The sequence below is a fragment of the Podarcis erhardii genome, assembly GCF_964252035.2.
Source record: "Podarcis erhardii genome assembly, chromosome: Z".
Classification (NCBI taxonomy): domain Eukaryota; kingdom Metazoa; phylum Chordata; class Lepidosauria; order Squamata; family Lacertidae; genus Podarcis; species Podarcis erhardii.
The window spans coordinates 36,241,600-36,263,730 of record NC_138504.1 but is presented as its reverse complement, the minus strand read 5'-3'; the positions used below and the strand labels follow the sequence as shown (position 1 = coordinate 36,263,730).

The window sequence follows — 22,131 nt, the reverse complement described above, 5'->3', positions numbered from 1 at the left end:
ACATTTTAGGCTGATTATAATTTTGTAACAGTACAACGAAATGATGGCCGCAAGCAGGAATTCACATGTTTTGTAAGCACACTGTTTCTGAGACTGATGGATGCCATCCTTCTCCCAGCCTTCCTCTTTCACAATCTCCCCGATCATAATAAGTCTGTCCAAAAGTGATGTTGCTCATTCCATTGAAAGATGGTTTCATTTTCTACTCAAAATTGCTATAGAGAAGGAAGGGGAGCGGGGGAGGAGAAACAGCAACCCTAACTTTGGTGAATGAATGTTGCGTACAAAACCTGACAGATTCTCTCTCCTGACAGAAATAAAATATAACTCTGGGTAGCGGAGCTTAAAACAGATTTAACAAGGCAACTGAGACGGAAGCAGAACATGTTTCCTTTGAGGAGGCAAGAGAGGCAGGATTAACCAGGGTGTTGTGTACACTGAAGAGTGCATAGGCCAGAGCAGTGAGTCACTCAGAGTGGCAGTGGGCAGCCTTCCCTGTGGGTGGGGTACTTTAGGCACCTGGTGCATATGTGTGCACCATTTACTATTTAATTTATTTAAGGGGGCAGTGTGGTGTAATGGTGAGAGTGTCAGACCAGGAGCTGAGAGACCAGTGTGCAAATTCCCACATGGCCTTGAAGCTCACTGGGTGACTTTTGGCCAGTCATTGCTTCTCAGCCCTAACTTACCTCACAGGATTGCTATGGGGCTCAGATGAGAAGTGGAAGAGCCATGTAAGCCACTTTGAGCTCCATCGAGAAGGTGGGATACAAATGCAATAAATAAATGATAAATAATTCTTAGAGGACACTGGTTGTTCCCTTGTAAACACAACACATAAAGCCCCTCCAAAGTGGGTTTTTTGGCAGGTGTATTCTGAAATGTGTCATTCATGTAGTAATAGCACGTTAGTGATGGTATTATGAGTTTGCCCTGTGGATATTTCCCCAGTGTTACTACATTATTGTCTGGAGCGGTAACTCTTGTGCTACAATACAATAAAAGTGAGACTAAAATAAAATAAAATAAAATAAACAGGAGCATTTGCAGTATGAAAAGTTACAGATTTTCATCGGGAACTTACAGGATGTATACCGATTGCAAATGAAGCAGGAAGTCCACCCTGAAACCTTTGCAGGTAGAAGCAGTAGTAAAAGTGGGAATGCAGATAACTGCCCCCATATCAGCATGAGCACTAATTAATGCACTTTTTAAAGGATGTCTAGAGGTGCCCATAGTTTTGGAAATCACTGCCCCCACCACAGGCCCAATGAAAGTAGAACATTGCTGAAATTTTAGCATTGATAAAATGTTTATAAATGTATAACCTTCAATAATTTTACAAAAGTATGGAATTAATGAAGACATTCACACAGACGTTCATAGGTGAATTAGAGCTATGTTATAACTATGCTATATACAAAGTCAGAGCAGCTTCTTTCGAGCTCTTTGGGATGAAGACTTATCAATTATTTCATTAAGTAAGTCACAATTTATCATTTCTATGCAGAGAATGCTTAGATCACACAATCGATCTTGGAACATTGTTGACTGTAGATTCTTATCCTTTTTAGACTAAAAAATGATATTTTGCAGGTACGTTTTGTAACCAATTAAACATAGTTGGAAAAGCTGTCTGAATTTTCTTCTGAAATATTACTTGATACATATCTTGGTGGGTGAAATTTTCTTTTTCAGGGTGAGCTGATTGATGTACAGGTAGAAGTGCAAGAGTTTGTTGACTAGACTAAGGTCAACATGCTTTGGATACTTTGCACCAAAATCACAATGCCATTGTGAATATGTTCCTTGGTTGCTTGAAGGTTCAGCACAAATGAAAAATTGTCAGCTACAGTTGTATATACTGTTGCCCTTCTGTTTAGGTTGGCTTCAAGAGCATCCATGACAGGGATAATTAATTTTCCTTAAACTTGTCTTTTGGAGAAAGTTCATCTAAGTTTTCAGGTGCTATCTCACAATTTCCCCACACCCCTAGAATCTCTGCTTTCTTTGACAGTTTTGTCTACTCTACATCTGGTAGAGTAAATTTTGTTTGCTGTTCAATTTCATCAAAATTAGCTTGAATGTTAGATAGTGAGCTGCAATAGTGAACTGTAAATATTTGCTCAACAAAATTTGTGAAATTTGTGAGTGCCTTGTTAACTTTATGAAATTGGTCCAAAGGTGAAGCATGAATTCAAATTATTCAATTTTCTGCAGAAAAGTTTCAGCCTGTCATCTACATAGTACAGTGGTACCTTGGGTTACAAACACCTCAGGTGACAAACACTTCGGGTTACAGACTCCGCTAACCCAGAAATAGTACCTCGGGTTAAGAACTTTACCTTAGGATGACAACAGAAATCACACGGTGGCAGCAGAAAGCCCCATTAGCTAAAGTCGTACCTCAGATTAAGAACAGTTTCAGGTTAACAACAGACCTCCGGAACAAATTAACCCAAGGTACCACTGTATCTCCTGTCATATGTCTGGATTTTCCTGTAAATATGATTCAGCGATTCAACATTGTTAGCATAACTTTTGCTAATAGCTGCAGTAGCTTTGGCATGAGCCTCTCATCTTGTGTCTGATAAATGTTTAGGGACTTTTGACTCAAGAGGCAATATTTTTTTTTATCATTGCCCATCTTTTTGTAGAAGCTGAGAAGTAAAATAAACCTTGCAAACTTGTTTCTCTCCAGAACATTTTGTTGAACTCTGTTATCCTTGCCAGCCATATTGGCTGCATTGCCATATGACTGTCCTCTACATTTGCTGGAATCTATTTCAAGTTCAGTATCAGCTCAGCCATACTTTCACTGATGTGATCTTTCAGCTCAAAAAGACTCAGAAAGTGTTGAGCTCATAATCCACCATGAAGAGAAACATATTTAACAATAACAGTAAATTGAAAAACATGGGAAACATCAGGTGTTGAATTGACTAATAAACAAAAATAACCTGCCAGTTTGAAGTCGCTCGGTATTGCTTCTTGAACTGTATTAGCCATCACCTGGATAATCTCTTTGCATATGGCTTTGGATAAGTATGATGAGTGACCAAAGCCTTTACCTCCATACTGATTTATGAGATCACACAGAAAAGGATCAAATCTGGCAACTAATTTAAGCAATTCCAGAAATTTACCATTATTTGGAGAAAATAATTTCCCCTAAAGTGGCTATGTTCTGCCAAAAGAGAAATCGCTGCAATAACTCACTGAAGTACGTGCCTCCAGTAATCCTGCTCTGCTTTGATTTGCTCTTCGAGTTTTGATGTGAGCATCTGACCATGCTTTCTTGTTAAGTATGTTAGCGTAGAGTTCATATTTTCTGAGTTTCTCTGGGTTTGATGAATCCAGTAGAAGCTAAAGCTACAGTTGAGGTAGTCTGGTTACAAAAAAAGTTTGCAAAAAAGTAGACTTTTCCTTTTGTGGGAGAATACACTAGCCATTCTTGAGGGTAGGTTTCTCCATTTACTTTGGTGGAATAGAATAAATTATTTGAGCAGAAGAGGGCATGGCTTGCTTCAGAGTAGTAAATGGTCTATCCCAGTGCTGACATTATGATGGACCTTTCTCAGTCGAGTAGGTATTTCTCGTTATTTAATGTGGTCCATAAACCTACGTCTTTATTGTCTCTGAAATCACTAGTAGCATGAACAGTTGGTATTTTTGTGTCTGCAGTGTTTCCACTGAGATGATTTGCTTTGTTTCCAAATAATGTAAAACGGTAATGAGCTTGAACTACTTCTTTTGGTGTAACTATCTCATGCCGTGTTCCTTCTGCGCCTTGTATTAATTATTTGTCTGTAGGTCTTGCCACTTCATTGTCACTCTCCTTAGAAATTTCTGTTATTGTAGTGGTAGTTACTGACAAGAGTTCTCATCAAAGTTCTTGGGAGGCTGTGCTTTGATATAAACTGGTTGTTTGTCAGTCTGCTCAGATTGCTCTGTTTCGTCTACTTGATTTTCTTCTATTTGTAAACATGAATATTCTGTATCCAAGAGATTATGTAGGGCTGTTTTTGCTGGCTGTGCAAAGCCACTGAATATTTCCTTCTGTTTGGGTTTGGGGTTTTTTGGATCACTTTCATTTACTAGCACCACTTTCATATTGCTTACTCATTATTATTTTCATAAAAAGTCAAAAATAATATTGCTATTCACAATGATATAAAAGAATCCTCACTGGTTCTCAAAATGCACGCTATAATGATGGACACAAGTGATCTGAACACTTGTATTGTTTTATCATTTGATTCTGAGTAGCTTTAAAACCTCCACGAACTTTACTAAAGTATGCATTTGTGTAACTGTTATAAAATCATAGTACATAGGAAGCTGCCTAATACTGAACTGTTCCACCTAGCTCAGTATTATCTACACCAACTGGAAGCAGCTCTCTGGACTTTAAGATAAGGAGTCCCTCAAAGCCATAGCTGGAGATGCCAGAGACTGAACTTGGTGTCTCCAGCACACAAAGCAGGCACTGAATGTGCATAGTTTTGGGGGGCTTGGATAGAGTGCAGATTGATTTGATGTGTGGTGTGGGCAGTACCAGATTTACATATGGGCTGAGCAAGCTGCAGTCCAGGGCCTCATAATCGATGGTGGTCTGGAGGGTGTGAATGGTGGTGTGGTAGGGATGGGCCTTCCAAACCCTTGGGACCCTCGACCAGTGCCCAGTTTGGCTAACTGCTGGAGCCAGGCCTGCTTATAAGGAATGTAAATGGCAGCTAGAATCAGGCACCTGGTGCTTCTTGGACCATTGTCCACCCATTAGGACCCTATTGGCATAGCTCAGTTGGTAGACCATAAGACACTTAATATCAGGGTCATGGGTTCAAGCCTCACATCAGGTGAAAAGATTCCTGCATTGCAGGGGGTTGGATTAGATGACCCTTATAACCCCTTCCAACTCTACAATTCAATGATTTTATGACCCATCAAAGGACAGTATCTTTGCCTACCCTGCCCCTGAAAACCTGCACAAGCATATATGCATGGGAGTCTGTTCATGCAGCCTTCTGAATGCATGGGTGTTGGGGTGTGGGCTCCGGATATGACCCTGCTCTCCTTTCCTCAATGGTGCATTTTCTCACCTTAGATAGTGTTATAGGTTTGTGGAGGTCAGTCCAGATAATGCACATGTGATCACAAGTCAGTGTCTATAAGAGGAAACATGCTAAACCAGTCAGACCAATTTCCATGGAAGTTCAGTGCTGCCATGTACATGTCTAAAAAAGTTGCCTGTTGCCATCAAGATAAATAAAGGTAAACGTAAAGGTACTCCTGGCCGTTAGGTTCAGTCACGGACAACTCTGGGGTTACGCGCTCATCTCGCTCTATAGGCCGAGGGAGCTGGCGTTTGTCCGCAGACAGCTTCCTGGTCATGTGGCCAGCATGACTAAGCTGCTTCTGGCAAACCAGAACAGCGCACGGAAACGCCATTTACCTTCCCTATTTATCTACTTGCACTTTGATGTGCTTTCAAACTGCTAAGTGGGCAGGAGCTGGGACCGAACAACGGTTGTGGGGATTCAAACCGCCAACCTTCTGATCGGCAAACCCTAGGCTCTGTGGTTTAGACCACAGCGTCACCCACATCCCTATCAAGATAAATAGGTGGGCCTTATCCTACCTCACCTGGCTCAATGCCATGCCATCAAAGCCTGAAGACCTACATGCGAAGGGGGGCTGTGTGAATTTTGGCTGATGCTGGAAGCTGAAGAAACAGAGACTTGCTCTATGCTGGACCCCAAAGCTATGGGTGATCCTCCTCAAAACCTAATGGGGAGAGAACACCTATGGAGTGTTAATGCTGTGACCCCCTCCATCCTAAGCTCAGGTTGTATATATATGTAAATAAAGCCACACACCCCAAAGACACCACAGGCTCCACTGACCTTCTCTCCAAGGAAATCAGAGCCAGCGTGGTGCAGCAGTTAGGATGCCAGACCAGGACCTGGGAGACCAGGGTTCAAATCCCCACTCAGTCATGGAACTTCTCTGGGTGACCTTGAACCAGTCACTGCCTTTCAGCCTAACCCACTTTACAAATTTGTTGTGGAGATTAAAGGGGGGAGTGGACAACCATGTAAGCCACCTTGAACTGAACTCTGGGTAAGCATTGGAACCCCTGGAGTTGCTTACCACTCAGAAATTGTAGTTTGTGAAACCATAAGAAAAAGCTTTAGTTGCCTAAGATCTGTACAGATTGTTCTAGTTTTGCTCTTTCCAAAAGTTTTCAGCAGTAGAATACTCACACTCCCCCCCCCCCGCTCTTATGGGGGGGGGCGCAGAGAAGTGATTCAAAGGTGTGCTTAAATATAACCACGGTAAATGATAGCTGTTTCATTATATCGCCCATCACACCATCTAAGCGACTTCTTTCCCTATTAAAATTGTTGATTGAAGGTGGTTAGCTGTTTATCAGCTCTAAATTACATTTCTTCTCTCTTAGGGCCCTGTTGGTTGGAAAACGGGGAAAACATCATCAACAGCCCTCCTAGTTAGTCACAAGGAAAGCTTCCAAAAGCTGGATTTTCAGGGAGTGGGGAGTGGGGTGGGGGAGATCGACAAACACAGATTGCACCTCCAGATCTCCCTTGAGACATCATGCTTTCTTTGTTCTGCTAAGAAAAATTAACCTCAATCTTGGCTCAAGGTCCCCGGATTGATTATCATAGTCATTTAAATACTGTAATCTCATTTGCAGCATCAAGGAAAGGGAGCGAAAAGGAGAAGGAATTAGAAAGGGAAAAGGAGGGGGGAGGAGACCAGAGAAAAGAGTGAGCAGGGCGGGTGGTGTCTTTGGGGGGGAAGAAAACCGCATAAATTATCTGACAAAAAGAGAAGGCTTTTGGCTTTCTGCTTATGGACCCCATTTCAAGATCTTTCCACTTGATTGAAAAAGTTGATGAAGTTTAAATGAAGCAGAATTAGGAAGCGGGGGTGGACGCGTATTGACGTCGGCCCAGCTGAAGAATGTACAATTCAATAGGGCTGGGAGGGATTTTTTTTTCTCCTCTCTCCCCTTTTCAGTGGCAAAGAGGGGGAAAGGCCTAAATGGTATAATCTTCAATCAAATCTAACATTGAGGATGACAAGGCAGGGGTAATGAGAAGAGGCCAAAGCAGGCGTGTTGGTTAAAGAAATTAATCCCTCTTGCTGAGCCCAAGAGTTCAGGCTTTGATGTCTATTGTGTAGCCGTGGTGCCATCCTATCTAAATGCTAACTAACTAGGAGAGGGATGTGGGACTGTGCTTTTCATGGCGGAGGCTAATCTGATAATAACTATTTTATCCTCTCGATTCATACGCTCCAACTGTCCCCATTTCCCAGGGAAGGTCCTGTTTGTTTCGTCGTCGTCCCCTCTTCTTGTACCTGATCCTGATAAAATACTGTCCTCAATTTGGGGGCCAAAAAAAGAGAGTTTTAATTCTGGCTTGGAAAGAGCCACTCACTTTGTATGGTTGCCTGGGGCACACAATTTCCTTCAGGTAACCCAAGTGCAAAAGTTGACAACACCTAGTTCTTGGAGTGGGGATGTTTCTTCTTTTAAGCCATAATTCAAGGACAAACTGCACATGGTTTGGGGGCAGGCATCTGTGTCTAAACTCAGGTCTGCCCCATTCACTGATATAGCAGGATCTTTGTGTTAAGAGTCATGTGGTGAAGACTCTTGACTTAATGGTTCCCTCTTTAGATGCTAGATTTTCAAAGGTAATAAGCCAGCCCTGTTGTGTTTGGAGACCCAAGTGGGGCTCTAGGCTTCTGCCCCAAGCTACCACCCTTATGATGCCACAACCTCCAAGCTCTCTAGAGATGGGGGAGTATGTGTTTCAGTTCACATTTAAAGGCCAACCTACCAACTTCGCCATTTCCAAAACTATATGCGAACCAAAATGCGGCCATCTTTCAAAGTTCACACTTCTCCAAATTTTGCAATGCAGCTGCTCAGCCAAGTAATGCTTACAAAAGTGCAAATCCCAGAGTAAAGTATGCATAAAAATTCATATATTAGTGAAAATGACATATAAGAATTCATTATATTATGGAAATTTGACTATTAAGTATTCAACACGAGACCTAATCAGAGTTGACCCATTGAAGTTAATGGTCATGGATAACTTATAGAATCATAAACTTGTAGAGTTGCAAAGGACCCTGAGGGTCATCTAGTTCAATCCCCTGCAATGAGGAATCTCAACTAAAGCATCCATGATACTTTGCCATCCAACCTCGGCTTTAAAACTTCCATGGAAGGAGAGTCCATCACCTCCCAAGGGTTCCCTTGTTGAACAGCTCTTACTGTCAGAAAGTTCTTCCTGATGTTTAGTCAGAATCTCCTTGTTTTGGTCCTACCCTCCAAAGCAGGAGAAAACAACTTGCTCCATCTTCCATGGGGCAGCCCTTTAGATATTTGAAGATGGTTCTCATATCTCCTCTGTCTCCCCTTTCCCAGGCTAAACATACCCGACTCCCTCAACCATTCCTCATAATTATTGTTTTCCAGACCCTTGATCATCTTGGTTGCCCTCCTTTGCACACGTTCCAGCTTGTCAATATCCTTTTTAAATTGTAGTGCCCAGAACCGGACACAGGACTCCAAGTGGGGTTTGACCAAGGCAGAATAGAGCAGTACTATTACTTCCCTTGATCTGGACATTAGACTTCTGTTGATGCAGCCTAGGATAGCATTTGCTTCTTTTGCTGCTGCGTCACACTGTTGCCTCATGTTAAGTTTGTGGTCTACTAAGACCCCTAAATCCTTTTCACTTGTACTACTAAGTGCACAATCTTACATTTTTCCCTGTTGAAATTTACAGTGGTACCTCGGGTTAAGAACTTAATTCGTTCTGGAGGTCCGTTCTTAACCTGAAACCGTTCTTAACCTGAGGTACCACTTTAGCTAATGGGGTCTCCTACTGCTGCCTTACCGCCACCGTGCGATTTCTGTTCTCATCCTGAGGTTAAGTTCTTAACCCGAGGTACTATTTCTGGGTTAGCGGAGTCTGTAATCTGAAGCGTCTGTAACCCGAGGTACCACTGTATTGTGTTAGTTTTGGCCCAGTACTCCAATCTGTTAAGGTAATATTGAATCCCAATTCTGTCTTTTGTGGCATTAGCCACCCCTCCCAGTTTGGTGTCATCTTCAAATTTGTTAATTTCAGTGGGCCTGCTCTGAGTAGGATGTGGCCAAATGCTACCCTAGACATTCAAAGCATGTGCCTTCCCTCAAAGAACACTGGGAATTGTAGCTTATCAAGGGTGCTTGAAATTGTAGCTCTATGTGCAGCAACCCATAGTTCCCAGGATTCTTTGAGGTAGTCATACGCATTCAATGTAGGTGTGTACGCAGCGAGAACTCTTTGATGGCCCTCAGACACAAGAGGGAGGGAATTGTATTTCAGTGCATATCTGTGCTTTAAGGCATCATAATGTGTGGTCATTATCCTGTCATTTCAGCCGGTCTTGAAACCACACAGAAGGGACTCACAGATTAAAATAATTTACACTCGTTACATTGGAGCACATAAATTCATTGCATAACAAAGACAACTCTGCAAGAATAGTCCAAAACATTTTGCAGTCAGCATCCTCCATCACACCTGAAGGATTCAGGCTTGCTTAGGGCAGTGGAAGCTCATATGTTAGGGTATATGGGACACTGCTCCACCAAACTCAGTCTGCCCTCACCTGCCTACCTTACTTAAAAACAGTCCAGGGGGGAAGCACTGGCTCTCAGCTTCATCCTTAGTTTTAGGCCACACTCACACTAAACATTTAAAGCACTATGATACCACTTTAAAATGGTCATGGTTTCGCCCAGAGAATTCTGGGAGCTGTAGTTTGTGAAGGGTGCCGAGAGTTGTTAGGAGGCTGTGGTCTAAACCACTGAGCCTAGGGCTTGCCGATCGGAAGGTTGGCAGTTCAAATCCCCGCATTGGGGTGAGCTCCTGTTGCTCGGTCCCAGCTCCTGCCAACCTTGCAGTTCAAAAGCATGTCAAAGTGCAAGTAGATAAATAGGTACCGCTCCGGCGGGAAGGTAAACAGCGTTTCCATGCGCTACTCTGGTTTTGCCAGAAGCGGCTTAGTCATGGTGGCCACATGACCTGGAAAAACTGTCTGCGGACAAACGTCGGTTCCCTCAGCCATTAAAGCGAGATGAGAGCTGCAACCCCAGAGTCATTCATGACTGGACTTAACTGTCAGGGGTCCTTTACCTTATTTCCTCCCCAGAGCTATATTTCTCAAGAGTTCTCAAGGAAGAGTGACTGATTGCTAAACCGCTCTGGGAATTGTAACTCTGTGAGGGGAATAGGGGCCTCCAAGCAGCTCTCAGCACTCTTCCCAAACTACAGCTCCCAGAATTCTCTAGGGAAAGCCATGTCTGTTCACCATGGTATATCATGGAGCTTTTTACATATGATGGTCTTCTTTTTGTCCTTTATATAACTTATCAGGAAGGAAGATGGAGACGAAATTGAATTAATTGGTTCTGCCTGTCATTGGCTCTCTGGCACCATCTATTGGTAGGCTCCCTGCCTTCTGCCCCACCAGTTGTAATGGCCACAAGCCACCACTGGATTAGAGGCTGTGCAACCGGCTGCAAGGCACATGAACACAGACACAGAGCTCTGTCCATTCAGCACCATTCAGCAACTGCCACATGAGGCAGGGCCTTATGGAAAGGACAACTTTCAAGGGGCGAGGCCAGCTAAACAACAATAGCACAGGCAGCTCCAGCTTGCTCACTGCTTCTGTATCACTGAAGAAGGCGGCACCCTGGTGGTCAATTAGTCTAACCCTTTGCTCAGTGCAACTGCCACAACCCCACCAGGTGGGTATTCAACCTCTGCTAAACTACTTCCATGTTGTTCCACTCTTGAATAGCTCTTCGAATTAAGACAGGGGCGAGGAACCATTTTTAGTATTGGCTAAGGTGGATGTCAGCTTCAGTCCCAAGGAAGTGGAGGCACCAGATTGGTGAAATCTGCCTTACCTTTTGATTCTGAACCCAAAGGACAGAATCAAACTTTGTGCAAGGCATCCAAGAAAACACTGTGAATATTTCAGTGGTTTCCTTTAATATTTCAGGGTGTTTTGAGGATGAACTATGCTTTTTTATATATAGAAATACAGTGGTACCTCGCATTAAGAACTTAATTCGTTCTGGAGGTCCGTTCTTAACCTGAAACTGTTCGTAACCTGAGGCACCACTTCAGCTAATGTGGCCTCCCGCTGCCACCACGCCGCTGCTGTGTGATTTCTGTTCTCATCCTGAAGCAAAGTTCTTAACCCGAGGTACTATTTCTGGGTTAGCGGAGTCTGTAACCTGAAGCGTCTGTAAACCGAGGTACCACTGTAATGTGGAGGGTTTTCACTCTTCGAAATATCAGCATTTCCAGAAATGTTACATCTCTAGATAAAACTGCTTTGATTGCTGTCCATCTGTACACTGGGCAGATCACTAGGTATTTCCTTTTCATTCTTATTGGAGAGAGGGAAACGGACTTTCTTGTCTAGGGTACTGCCATGACCCAGAGTCCAGCAGCTGCCAGGATCCTGACTCAGTTGGATCCCCACCAGGTTCTGGGAATTTTTTTAATGGCAATTTATTTGTTTTTTAAAAGTTTATATCCCGATTTTCACTTCATCTGACTGGATTAGGAAAATAAAACAAATCATAGACAAAGCTAGAAAACAATGCAGTGTGATCATTAGCATGCTGTGCAAATTTAAGTATAAAGGGTTGCCGCCAACTTAAGTCCTTCTCAGAGTAGACCTACTGGAACTAATGGGCCTAAATTAGTCATGTGCATTAATTTCAATGGCTTCATTATTTCAGTGGCTCTTCTCTGTCCCCCATCCCCCCTTTTTAAACTTCCCATCCACTTTCTCAAGTGCAGCGCATAAGAGGCTCTTCTCTTGATATAACTGCATATGGCTTTGCTTTGGGACATTACACTACCCTGATAATTTAGTCTGGGGTAGAAAAAGGCTCCCATAATATTACCTAGGTTTGTTTCTTATTTTATATATCTGAGGATGGATGTACCACTCAGAACTGCAGTCATGTTACAGTTTTAAGCAACCCTTTCCAAATTCTTTCATTTTATGATCAAGCCAATCCCCCACCTTGCCCCCAGGATGTAAATATATGTAAAAGCAAGGACAGGGAACCTATGCCTCTTCAGGTGTGGTTGGACTACAACTCCCATCATCCCAGACCATTGGCTATGTGGCCTGGGACTGATAGGTGTTGTAGTAAAAAAAAAAAAAAACATCTGGAGGGTACACAGTTTCTTCCAGTCCTGTTATAAGCAAACTTTTCTCTTTTTGGCATCTTATGCTATGGATAAAGGCAGTGAAATAAGGAAACTTATGAGAGGTTGCCACCTAGAGGAGGAAGAAGAAAGTAGGTGCTGCAGAAAAAGCACGCTTGATGTCGCTAAAACAGAGGGTGGCAGCATTGCCATAAATATATTTATTTTGGAGGGATGAACAGAAGAGGCAAAGTGAATTTTTGAGGACAGTGAGGCATCATCCCACAGAATAGATTTCTAAAAAGGAGGTAACTGGATATGCTCTGATGTCAAAACACATTTCCTACAGTGAGTCCTGCTAAATTTTGATGGGGTTAAGTTTCAAGAGAGCAGTGTTTGGCGGGTTTCAGCCTTGTTTTAACTTCTAAATTGTAATCTTGTTACACAATTTGTATGTGGAAAGTGCAATCTGATGGTGATGATGACTAACAGGCTTGGCTTCAGCAGTTGGCACCCTTGGGCAGCTAACAGGACACATCCTCAGTATGGGCTATGAATGGAAGCTGCAGGCTTGCACATATTGTACAGTGTAGTGGTTAGAGTGTCAGACAACGGTGCCTGGGAGACCAGGGTTCAAGTCTTTCACTCAGCCATTGAAGCCTGCTGGGTATCACTTAAGGCCAATCACCGAGAAAAGGTGAGATAGGAAGGCAATAAAAATAATAGAATAGAATAGTCATGTTATCTAATAACACTTCTGGTCATTAATCTTTCAGATGTTATTTAACAAAATGTATACAGAAAACCTTTAAGCAGGTTTACAAAAATAAAAAAAACATTAAAATTATAAATAAAAAACAGTTAAACAGGTACTTTCAGTGTTTTTAAAGATGATTAAAATCAACAGTAGCTAAAAAGAAATAAAACACCCATCAACATTCTAGATTCTGGGGAGGTCTGCCTAACCAAACAGGAGAACAGAGTGAAAGTGCCTGCCAGATGTCAATAGGCAGGGAGTTCCAAAGTATAGGTACTACTGCATTAAGAGGCTGATTTGTTAAAAGTGTGGAACAAGTATTGTGTGACACCTGAAACAGCACCGAAACGATCAACTCCCCTATAAAGAAAGGTTTCAGCATTTGGGACTTTTTAGTTTAGAGAAAAGGTAAGAGGCAACATGATGGATGCTTATAAAATTATGCCTGGCATAGAGAAAGTGGATAGGAAAAAGAAAAGCCTTTCTCCCTCTCTCCAAACACTAGAACTCCTGAACGTTAGGACCAAAAGTACTTCTTCACACAGTGCATAGTCAAACTAAAGAACTCGCTCCAGTGATGACAGTTATAACTACCAACATAAAGGTAAAGGGACCCCTGACCATTAGGTCCAGTCGTGACCAACTCTGGGGTTGCAGCGCTCATCTCGCTTTATTGGCTGAGGGAGCCGGCGTGCACCTTCCGGATCATGTGGCCAGCATGACTAAGCCGCTTTTGGTGAACCAGAGGAGCGCACGGAAACGCTGTTTACCTTCCCGCTGGAGCAGTACCTATTTATCTACTTGCACTTGACATGTTTTCGAACTGCTAGGTTGGCAGGAGCTGGGACCGAGCAACGGGAGCTCACCCCATTGCGGGCATTCGAACCTCTGACCTTCTGACCGGCAAGCCCTAGTCTCTGTGGTTTAGACCGCAGCACCACCCACGTCCCTAACCACCAACATATACAACTTTAAAAGAGGATTAGACAAATTCATGGAGCAGGAGAAGGCTATCAGTGGCTACTAGCCACAATGGGTATGATCTGTCTCTAAAGGTGGAGGCAGCAATGATTCCAAATACCAGTTGTTGGGAACCACAGGAAGGGAGAATGCTGTTGCACTCAGGTCTTGCTTATGGGCTTCCCATAGGGCCATCTTGTTGGCCACTGTAAGAACAAAATGCTGAACAAGTTGGGCCATTGGCCTGATCCAGCAGGATCACCTTACTTTCTTATGCCAGTTCTGCGGATCAATGCATTTGAGTGGGCATGTATGGGTTAAAGCAATCCCAAAAGTAAACTGGTCCCAAGTTGTTAAGGGCAATGCCTTAAACTTGGTCCACTAACAAACAGGCAACCAGATCTCTTTGTAGAGGTGTTATAATAATATACATTGCTATAATATATATTGTTATCACAAGGCCTAGAGATTTCTGCTCCATACTCTGTTGGAACCAGCATAGTGTAGTGGTTACTGTCATGAAATTCTACTCAATATTGATCCAGAGCTGATTCCAACGTATAGTTAGCAGAGTAAAAACTTAAACATGTTGCAGGATTCCCAAAAAATAGACCAGAGGCAATTGAATTTCATCCAGCAGAGCTTTTCTGCTACTAAAGGCAAATGAGCATAATGGTCACAAATCCATTCAGGATTGGCACTGCCCATAAGAAATCCAGTTGCAGCAGACTTAATTTAAACTTACAACAACTTATAATAAGACTAAATCTTAACACTATATACAGTCATAACTCAGGTTACAGATGCTTCAGGTTGCGCATTTTCGGGTTACGGATGCGCTGAAACCCGGAAGTACCGGAACAGGTTACTTCCGGGTTTCGGCACTTGTGAATGCGCAGAAGCACTAAATCGTGCTTTGCGCATGCGCAGAAGTGCCAAATCGTTACCCGTGCGTGCGTGAGCAGACATGGCACTGCGGGTTGCGAACGCTGCAGGTTGCAAACATGCCTCCCACACGGATCATGTTCGCAACCCGAGCGTTTACTGTACAGAACACCAAAGCAAAAGAGATAGAAAGATAAAGTTAAACCCACGCTCCTTCTGGCCTTATTTTTATACTCAGCATGGCCTTGACTGAAAGGGACAGCAGAGCCAGTTTAAGCCAGCTGTACTCAACCCAAACATCATGAACCTTCTGCTTTTTCTTTCACACAGAGAAGCTTTCATAATCCTCTTTTTTAAAATAATGTATTTTTATTTTAAAAAAATCTTGATTTACAAAAGTATGTATAATGTCTCTCTCTCGTACTTTTACCATGTAACATTTTTACAAATCAGTTTCATTTGTTGAGACATTAGGAAGAAAAGGGGGAAAGAGGTGGAGGGGGGAAAGATGGGTGAGGATGTTTCTATTTTACTTAATGTATGTAAGGTTTGGTGTCAGCGTTGCTCGTGCAGGTTCTCTGCTGTTCACTTGTGTTCCTTTGGTGGTGAGAGAAATTGGGGTTGTTTGTTTGTGATTGGCTGTGGTGATCTTTGTTTTTGTGTGTGAGGTTCTGCACTAAGAAATGCAAACTGACATTTACAGTGCCATACTCCATACCTGGGAGACCAGAGTTCAAATCCCCAGTTGGCCATGAAAGCTCAATGGGTGACCTTGGGCCAGGTACTGCCTCTCAGCCTAGCCAGCTACACAGGGTTTTTGTGAGGGTTAAATGAGGATGGGGAGAAGAACCAGGAGCAAAAAGTGGGATATGAATACAATAAACAACTGTGCAAAGGAAACAGAATCTTAGCTCATCCTTAAACTATTGATCACGTGCTTCCCTCTAGTGTTTAATCTGGCACCTGCAGGCACCCGCACTTCTAATAATGTGTTATCATCAATATTCAAGGCCACTGGAACTTTGCTGCTTACTAAAAGTAGTCAACCTGCATTCCCTTCCATGCTGACCAGTTTATCTTATAAGCGAGCAAATCCTGATGTCTGCCATTTGCTAACAACCATCCCAGACCCTGCACTCATCTGAAGGGTGGCAACAGGAGAGGGAGACTTTTCTGTGGTGGCTTCCTGTTTGTGGGATGGTCTCCCCAGGGAGGCTTGCCCAGTGCCTTCATTACATATCTCTGGGCACCAGGCAAAAGCATTCTGGATCTCTCAGCAGCCTTTGATACAATTGACCATTACATCCTTCTGGACCGTCTAGAGGGGCTGGGAGCTGGGGGCACTGTTATACAGTAGTTTCGCTCCTTCTTCCTGGGCCGTGTTCAGAAAGTGGTGGGGGATGAGTGTTAAGACCCCTGGGCTCTCACTTGTGGGGTGCCTCAGGATTCCGTCCTCTCCCCCATGCTTTTTAACATCTATATGAAGCCGCTGAGAGAGATAATCAGGGGGTTTGGACTGGGTGTCCATCAATATGCAGATGATACCCAGCTGTCCCTCTCTTTCAAATTAGAACCAGTGAAGGCGGTGAAGGTCCTGTGTGAGTGCCTGGAGGTGGTTGGAGGATGGATGGCGGCTAATGGATTGAGGTTGAATCCTATCAAGACAGAAGTACTGTTTTGGGGGGACAGGAGGCGGGCTGGTGTGGAGGACTCCCTGGTCCTGAATGGGGTAACTGTGCCCCTGAAGGACCAGGTGCGCAGCCTGGGAGTCATATTGGACTCACAGCTATCCATGGAGGCGCAGGTCAATTCTGTATCCAGGGCAGCTGTCTACCAACTCCACCTGGTACGCAGGCTGAGACCCTACCTGACCGCGGACTGTCTCGCCAGCGTGGTGCATGCTCTAGTTATCTCCCGCTTGGACTACTGCAATGCGCTCTACGTAGGGCTACCTTTGAAGGTGACCCGGAAACTACAACTAATCCAGAATGCGGCAACTTAGACTGGTGACTAGGGGTGGCTGCCGAGACCACATAACACCGGTCTTGAAAGACCTACATTGGCTCTCAGTATGTTTCCGAGCACAATTCAAAGTCCTGGTGTTGACCTTTAAAGCCCTAAACGGCCTCGGCCCAGTATACCTGAAGGAGCGTCTCCACCCCCATCGTTCTGCCCAGATGCTGAGGTCCACTGCTGAGGGCCTTCTGGCGGTTCCCTCATTGCGAGAAGCAAAGCTACAGGGAACCAGGCAGAGGGCCTTCTCGGTAGTGGCGCCCGCCCTGTGGAATGCCCTCCCATCAGATGTCAAAGTGATAAACAACTACCTGACATTCAGAAGACATCTTAAGGCATCCCTGTTCAGGGAAGTTTTTAATGTGTTATATTTTAGTGTATTTTTGGTTTCTGTGGAAGCCGACCAGAGTGGCTGGGGAAACCCAGCCAGATGGGCGGGGTATAAATAATAATAATAATAATAATAATAATAATAATAATAATAATAATTTATTTATTTATTTATTTATTTATTTATTTATTTATTATTTATTTATTATTTATTATTTATTTAATCTTCATCCAGGCCTTTGGCTAATGAAACTGTATATGGGGCAGGGTATTGTTTGTGTTTGTTACTATGTTATGTATTTTTGTGTTTTTGTATTTTAAACTCCCTGTGATCCTTGGATGATGGGAAGTATAGACATTTATTTAATATAAACAAACAAACAAGTAAAAGCATTTATTGGTGTTCCTTTTCTAACATATAGAAGAAAATTGGTGGCAAAATGTATGTTCCCTGTAAGGCAGCCTTGAAGCACCTTAAAATTGTTATTCCAATCCAGTGTAGCGAGAAGACAGGAAAACACACACACACACACACACACACACACACACACACACACTCATAAAATGAAAAGGTCGGATCTAAACAAATAATACTGGACAGCATGTATGTAAATGTGCTTGGCATCCACAATTTAAGGGGCAGTCCTTATCAACCTATCTGCCCGCCCCAGGCAGCTGCTGGAGACCTCACACCCTCCCAAGACCACCACCATGTGGCTTCCATGTGAGCCCCTGCACCATGAAGCTGGGTGTGAAAGCAGCCATTTTGAACATCCGCCACTCCGTATCACTGTAGGAAAATAAAATTCCCTCAGTGAGAAGCTGTGAATCGGTGTGTGTCGATCTTAACTTTTTCTACGGTTTATTACTGTAGATTAAAGACTGGCATAACTTTAGTAAAAGGCGAAAGATTTATACGATCTGAAGAGAAACCAGAGTAATTTAATATGAAAACAGGTTGCCATGGTTGCCAGAGAGCAAAATAGAAAATGGCTACTGCTACAGCCAGGCCCAATGGAGGGGAAAGAGTTGTAGCTTAGTGGTAGAACCTCTGCTTTGGAGTCAGGAAGTCCCAAGTTCAACTTGCTAGGGTTTGGTAAGGCCCCTGTCCAAAACCCTGAAGAGCTGCTGCTAGTCAGTGTGGACAATACTGAACCAGATGAGCCAGTGGGCCTGACTTAGTTTTATGGCAGCTCCCTGTGTTCCTATTTTAATCAGCCCTTAAAACACAATGAGGACTGGAAACTTGCTTTGTTTTTAGTGCTACAGCTCAGTGGCAGTCCCTGGTGCCTCCAGGTAGAGCTGGGGGAAATTACTCCATAAAACCCTTGAGAGCTTCTGCCAGTCAGTGTAGACAGCACTGAGCCTGATGGACCAATGCTCTGACTCTCTATGTCCCAAAGCAGCTAGGGTGGGGGTGCGAAGTCTGTCAGAGGTCACTTTGCTGACAGTCCCATCAACTTGTGAAAATGCCACAGACACAAATCCCAAGAGGTCCCCAAAAACGGCCTGGGGACCTCCCTCCCTCCAGCCCCACGCCATAGCCTCCTCACCTTAGCGATGAGATGGTTCTGGAGCATGCTCTCACGGGCCACTCCTAGCCGCTCGTTCTCACAGCCTGGGTGCAACTCTGCCAAAGTCATTGGCCTCCGTGGCGGGGGACAGATCTGGCTGACGCTGCGGCGCCGGGGCAGGCGCACCTTCTGGGCGGTCTTCTGCTCAGGGATGGCTGCTGCCATGGCTGCCCACTGGTGCCACACTTGAGATGCCCGCTGCTGCTCTGGAATAAGAGGGATCTTGCAGCGGCTCCCGGCTCTTTTTGGGCTGCACCACGTTGGAGGGGAGAGAATGGATACAGAGGCAAGTTGAGTAGAGAGACGCCCCTCTGGGTTACGTCAAGGCCTTGAAAAGAAGGAAAAGAAATCCTGAGGAGCCAAACGTACACATACACTCTCTCCTTCTCCTCTCTGGGGAATGGTGAGGCTGGTTGTCGTGGCAACAGGGGACGCTAACCGTGTTTATAAAACAATAGCCAACAGCAGGGTAGGGCGCAGCAACACCACACCAGCACAAGGGGTTGCTAAACAACCGAGTGCAAGAAAGCACACACACACATATCAAACTGTAAAACCCTCTGGCTGATAAGATGGGCCAGCAGTCGTGAAGTCCCAGGCCAACTCTGCACTTAGGAGCATGTGCCAGTTTATGCATTGTCAAATCTGCCATGAACTTTCAGGGCCATAGGTGCCAACTCCTAAAGGGAGTAAATGAGGCAGTCCCCCCCCCCCCAAAAATGTATTTTTTGAGGGAGCCAGGCTACCTCAATGTTCAGAGGGTGTTCAGCTCCACCCCCTGGTTCCTTGCGATGTCATACATGCGACGTCAGGATGTCGCGCAACATCGCATCAGCGCCCCTCAATAATCTGGAGAATTAATGCCTCTGTTCTGGGCAAATCATAATCAAAACACATAAACAGCTATTCAAGCTCTAGTGCTCAAGAAAGGAAACAACATTCACAGTTGTTCAGGAAAAGCTCAGTTAAGTGGTTGGAGTGCTGGGCCTGGGAGAGACCAGGATTTGAATCCTCACTCGGCCATGAAGCTCTCCTGCTTACCTTGGGCCAGTCACTGCCTTTCTGCCTGACCTACCTCACAGGGCTGTTATGGGGACTGAATGAGGTGTGAACCACGTACGCCACCTTGAGCTCCTTGGAGAAAAATGTGTGCAATAAATAAATGGAGTAAAAATACTTTTAAAATGAAAAGTAGAACATTTAAATCAAAAATAGTATACAAATGCAACTTTGCATTCATTATTAGAAATATCTTGACACAGCTTTTAAATTAGATTAGTTACATTAAAAACAACAACAACAAGGCTCTTTGGAGATTAAAAGTTGTCCTTTTAAAAAGTGTGGTGGGGGGAGACCCGGACAAAGCTGCCGAGATGTGTTGTGTGTGTATGTATGTATGTATGTATGTAGTTATGTATTTATTTGGCAAAAGTGTCACTATGGGGAGTTGCTTTGCAACTAGAATGCTCTAAACACACACACACACCCCATCACAGCCAGAAGGCAGAGGAAGGCCATATTAAAAGCGTTATGCTACCACTTTAAAAAAACATGACTTCCAACAAAGAATTATGGGATATGTAGTTTGTTAAAGGTGCTGAGAGTTGTTAAGAGGCCCCTGTTCCCCTTACAGAACTACAATTATTACAGTGGTACCTCGGGTTACATACGCTTCAGGTTACATACGCTTCAGGTTACAGACTCTGCTAACCCATAAATAGTGCTTCAGGTTAAGAACTTTGCTTCAGGATAAGAACAGAAATTGTGTTCCGGCGGTGCGGCGGCGGCAGAAGGCCCCATTAGCTAAAGTGGTGCTTCAGGTTAAGAACAGTTTCAGGTTAAGTACGGACCTCCAGAATGAATTAAGTACTTAACCCGAGGTACCACTGTATTCATTTCCTTTCTATACTACTTTATATTTTTAAGAAGAAATCTCAGAGCGGTTTACCACACATTAAAATATGAAATAAAACAATCCAGAATAAAGCATTAATGAAGAAATTCAAACATAAAGTATACAAAAGACTCTACTCCTCCACACTTCCTCCCAAAGAAAGTACAGTACTAGAGCTCTCCGCTCCTCCCAAACTGAACTTAGTGTGGCCTCTGAGAAAACTTTTATCTCTCAGCAAAATTGCTTCTTGGGGTCACAGAATGGAAGTTGGGGAGGAAGGGAGAATCCAAGCACCTGTTCCAAGCAGTAGTTAGGCTGAAAAATCACTTGGCAGCAGTCTTGGCAATCAACTGTTATTTTGAAGAAAGGAGATACTCCCTTCCTTTTTCATCTTAGAATAAACTGGATGTGTGAGCGGGTGTGTGTGTGTGTGAGGAATTAAGGTATGAATGCAGTAGACAAATTGGTCATCTTTTATTTCTCTCCTGTGATGTACTTTTCTACTCCCCTTTGCGCCAGAATAGCCCCACCCTCACAAATATGAAGTAGCAAGCAAAAATTGCAAGGTCCAGTAGCTGCTGAGCATATCAGAGCAGTTTATTTTCATCAGGTGAAAATGAAATGCCTATGTTTGGTAGACAGAACGTAAATATTCATATCTGCAAAATGAGCAGATCATTTACATAGAAAAGTCTCCTTTAACTTGATGTATGTGGAAGAGGCATTGATTCTGTTTAGCGATTAAGGTTGCATTAGGATAATACATAGGCAGGCCACACTCAGGACTGCCCCCATTACAAACACTTTGCACCACAAAAACCCATTATTTGATAAAGATAAATCACCACCTGATTAATTATCATTGCTTTCTCACACTGTTGGTGCATAGCACTGGCCAACTTGTTGTGCCATTTTGACATCTTGGATTAATTTCCGACATCAGAATACCAGCACAAGTGACAACAATGGCTATTTCCCATGAGAACAGTTTCCCTGTTGATTACAGACCTTTCCCATACATGGTATCACCCCACAACTCTTATATACAAGCCAAAATAAGTTTTCCATCAAAACATCCTGCACATGTGAAGTGTACCTTAATTACTGCAGCATCATAAATATTTACTAAGAAGTCTTTTCAGTTCAATTTCCTTTCAGTAAGGGTGCTAGTCTTATTTTCAAAGCCAGCTCATCTTTGAAAATGTTTGAAAATACAAAGATCTAAAAGGGCAAGGAAGTATTTCACTCACAGCTGTTACCAAGACCACCCCCAATACATCATACATACAGGGGCAGGCAAACTACAACAGAAATCTGAGTGCGTTGTTTTTTCTCCTGTCTGCTAGGTTACTTGATTGGATTACCTGGGCATCCTGGCCACTCTTTTGTTTTCCTGAATCGAGGTCACAGGCTCACCCTATTCACATCTTAACTGTGCCCTTGAGA

General features: G+C 43.6%; 1 protein-coding gene across 1 annotated transcript in view; it reads right to left on the bottom strand.

Moving 5' to 3' along the window:
* CFAP77 (cilia and flagella associated protein 77) overlaps positions 1-19,557 on the bottom strand; it is a 97,278-nt gene extending 77,721 nt beyond the window's left edge. The window contains exon 1 of the mRNA XM_081847247.1: positions 18,771-19,557. Within this exon, the coding sequence (XP_081703373.1) occupies positions 18,771-18,956 (186 nt within the window). The 5' untranslated portion in view covers positions 18,957-19,557. The remainder of the gene's footprint in view (positions 1-18,770) is intronic.
* Positions 19,558-22,131: the final 2,574 nt, after the last annotated feature.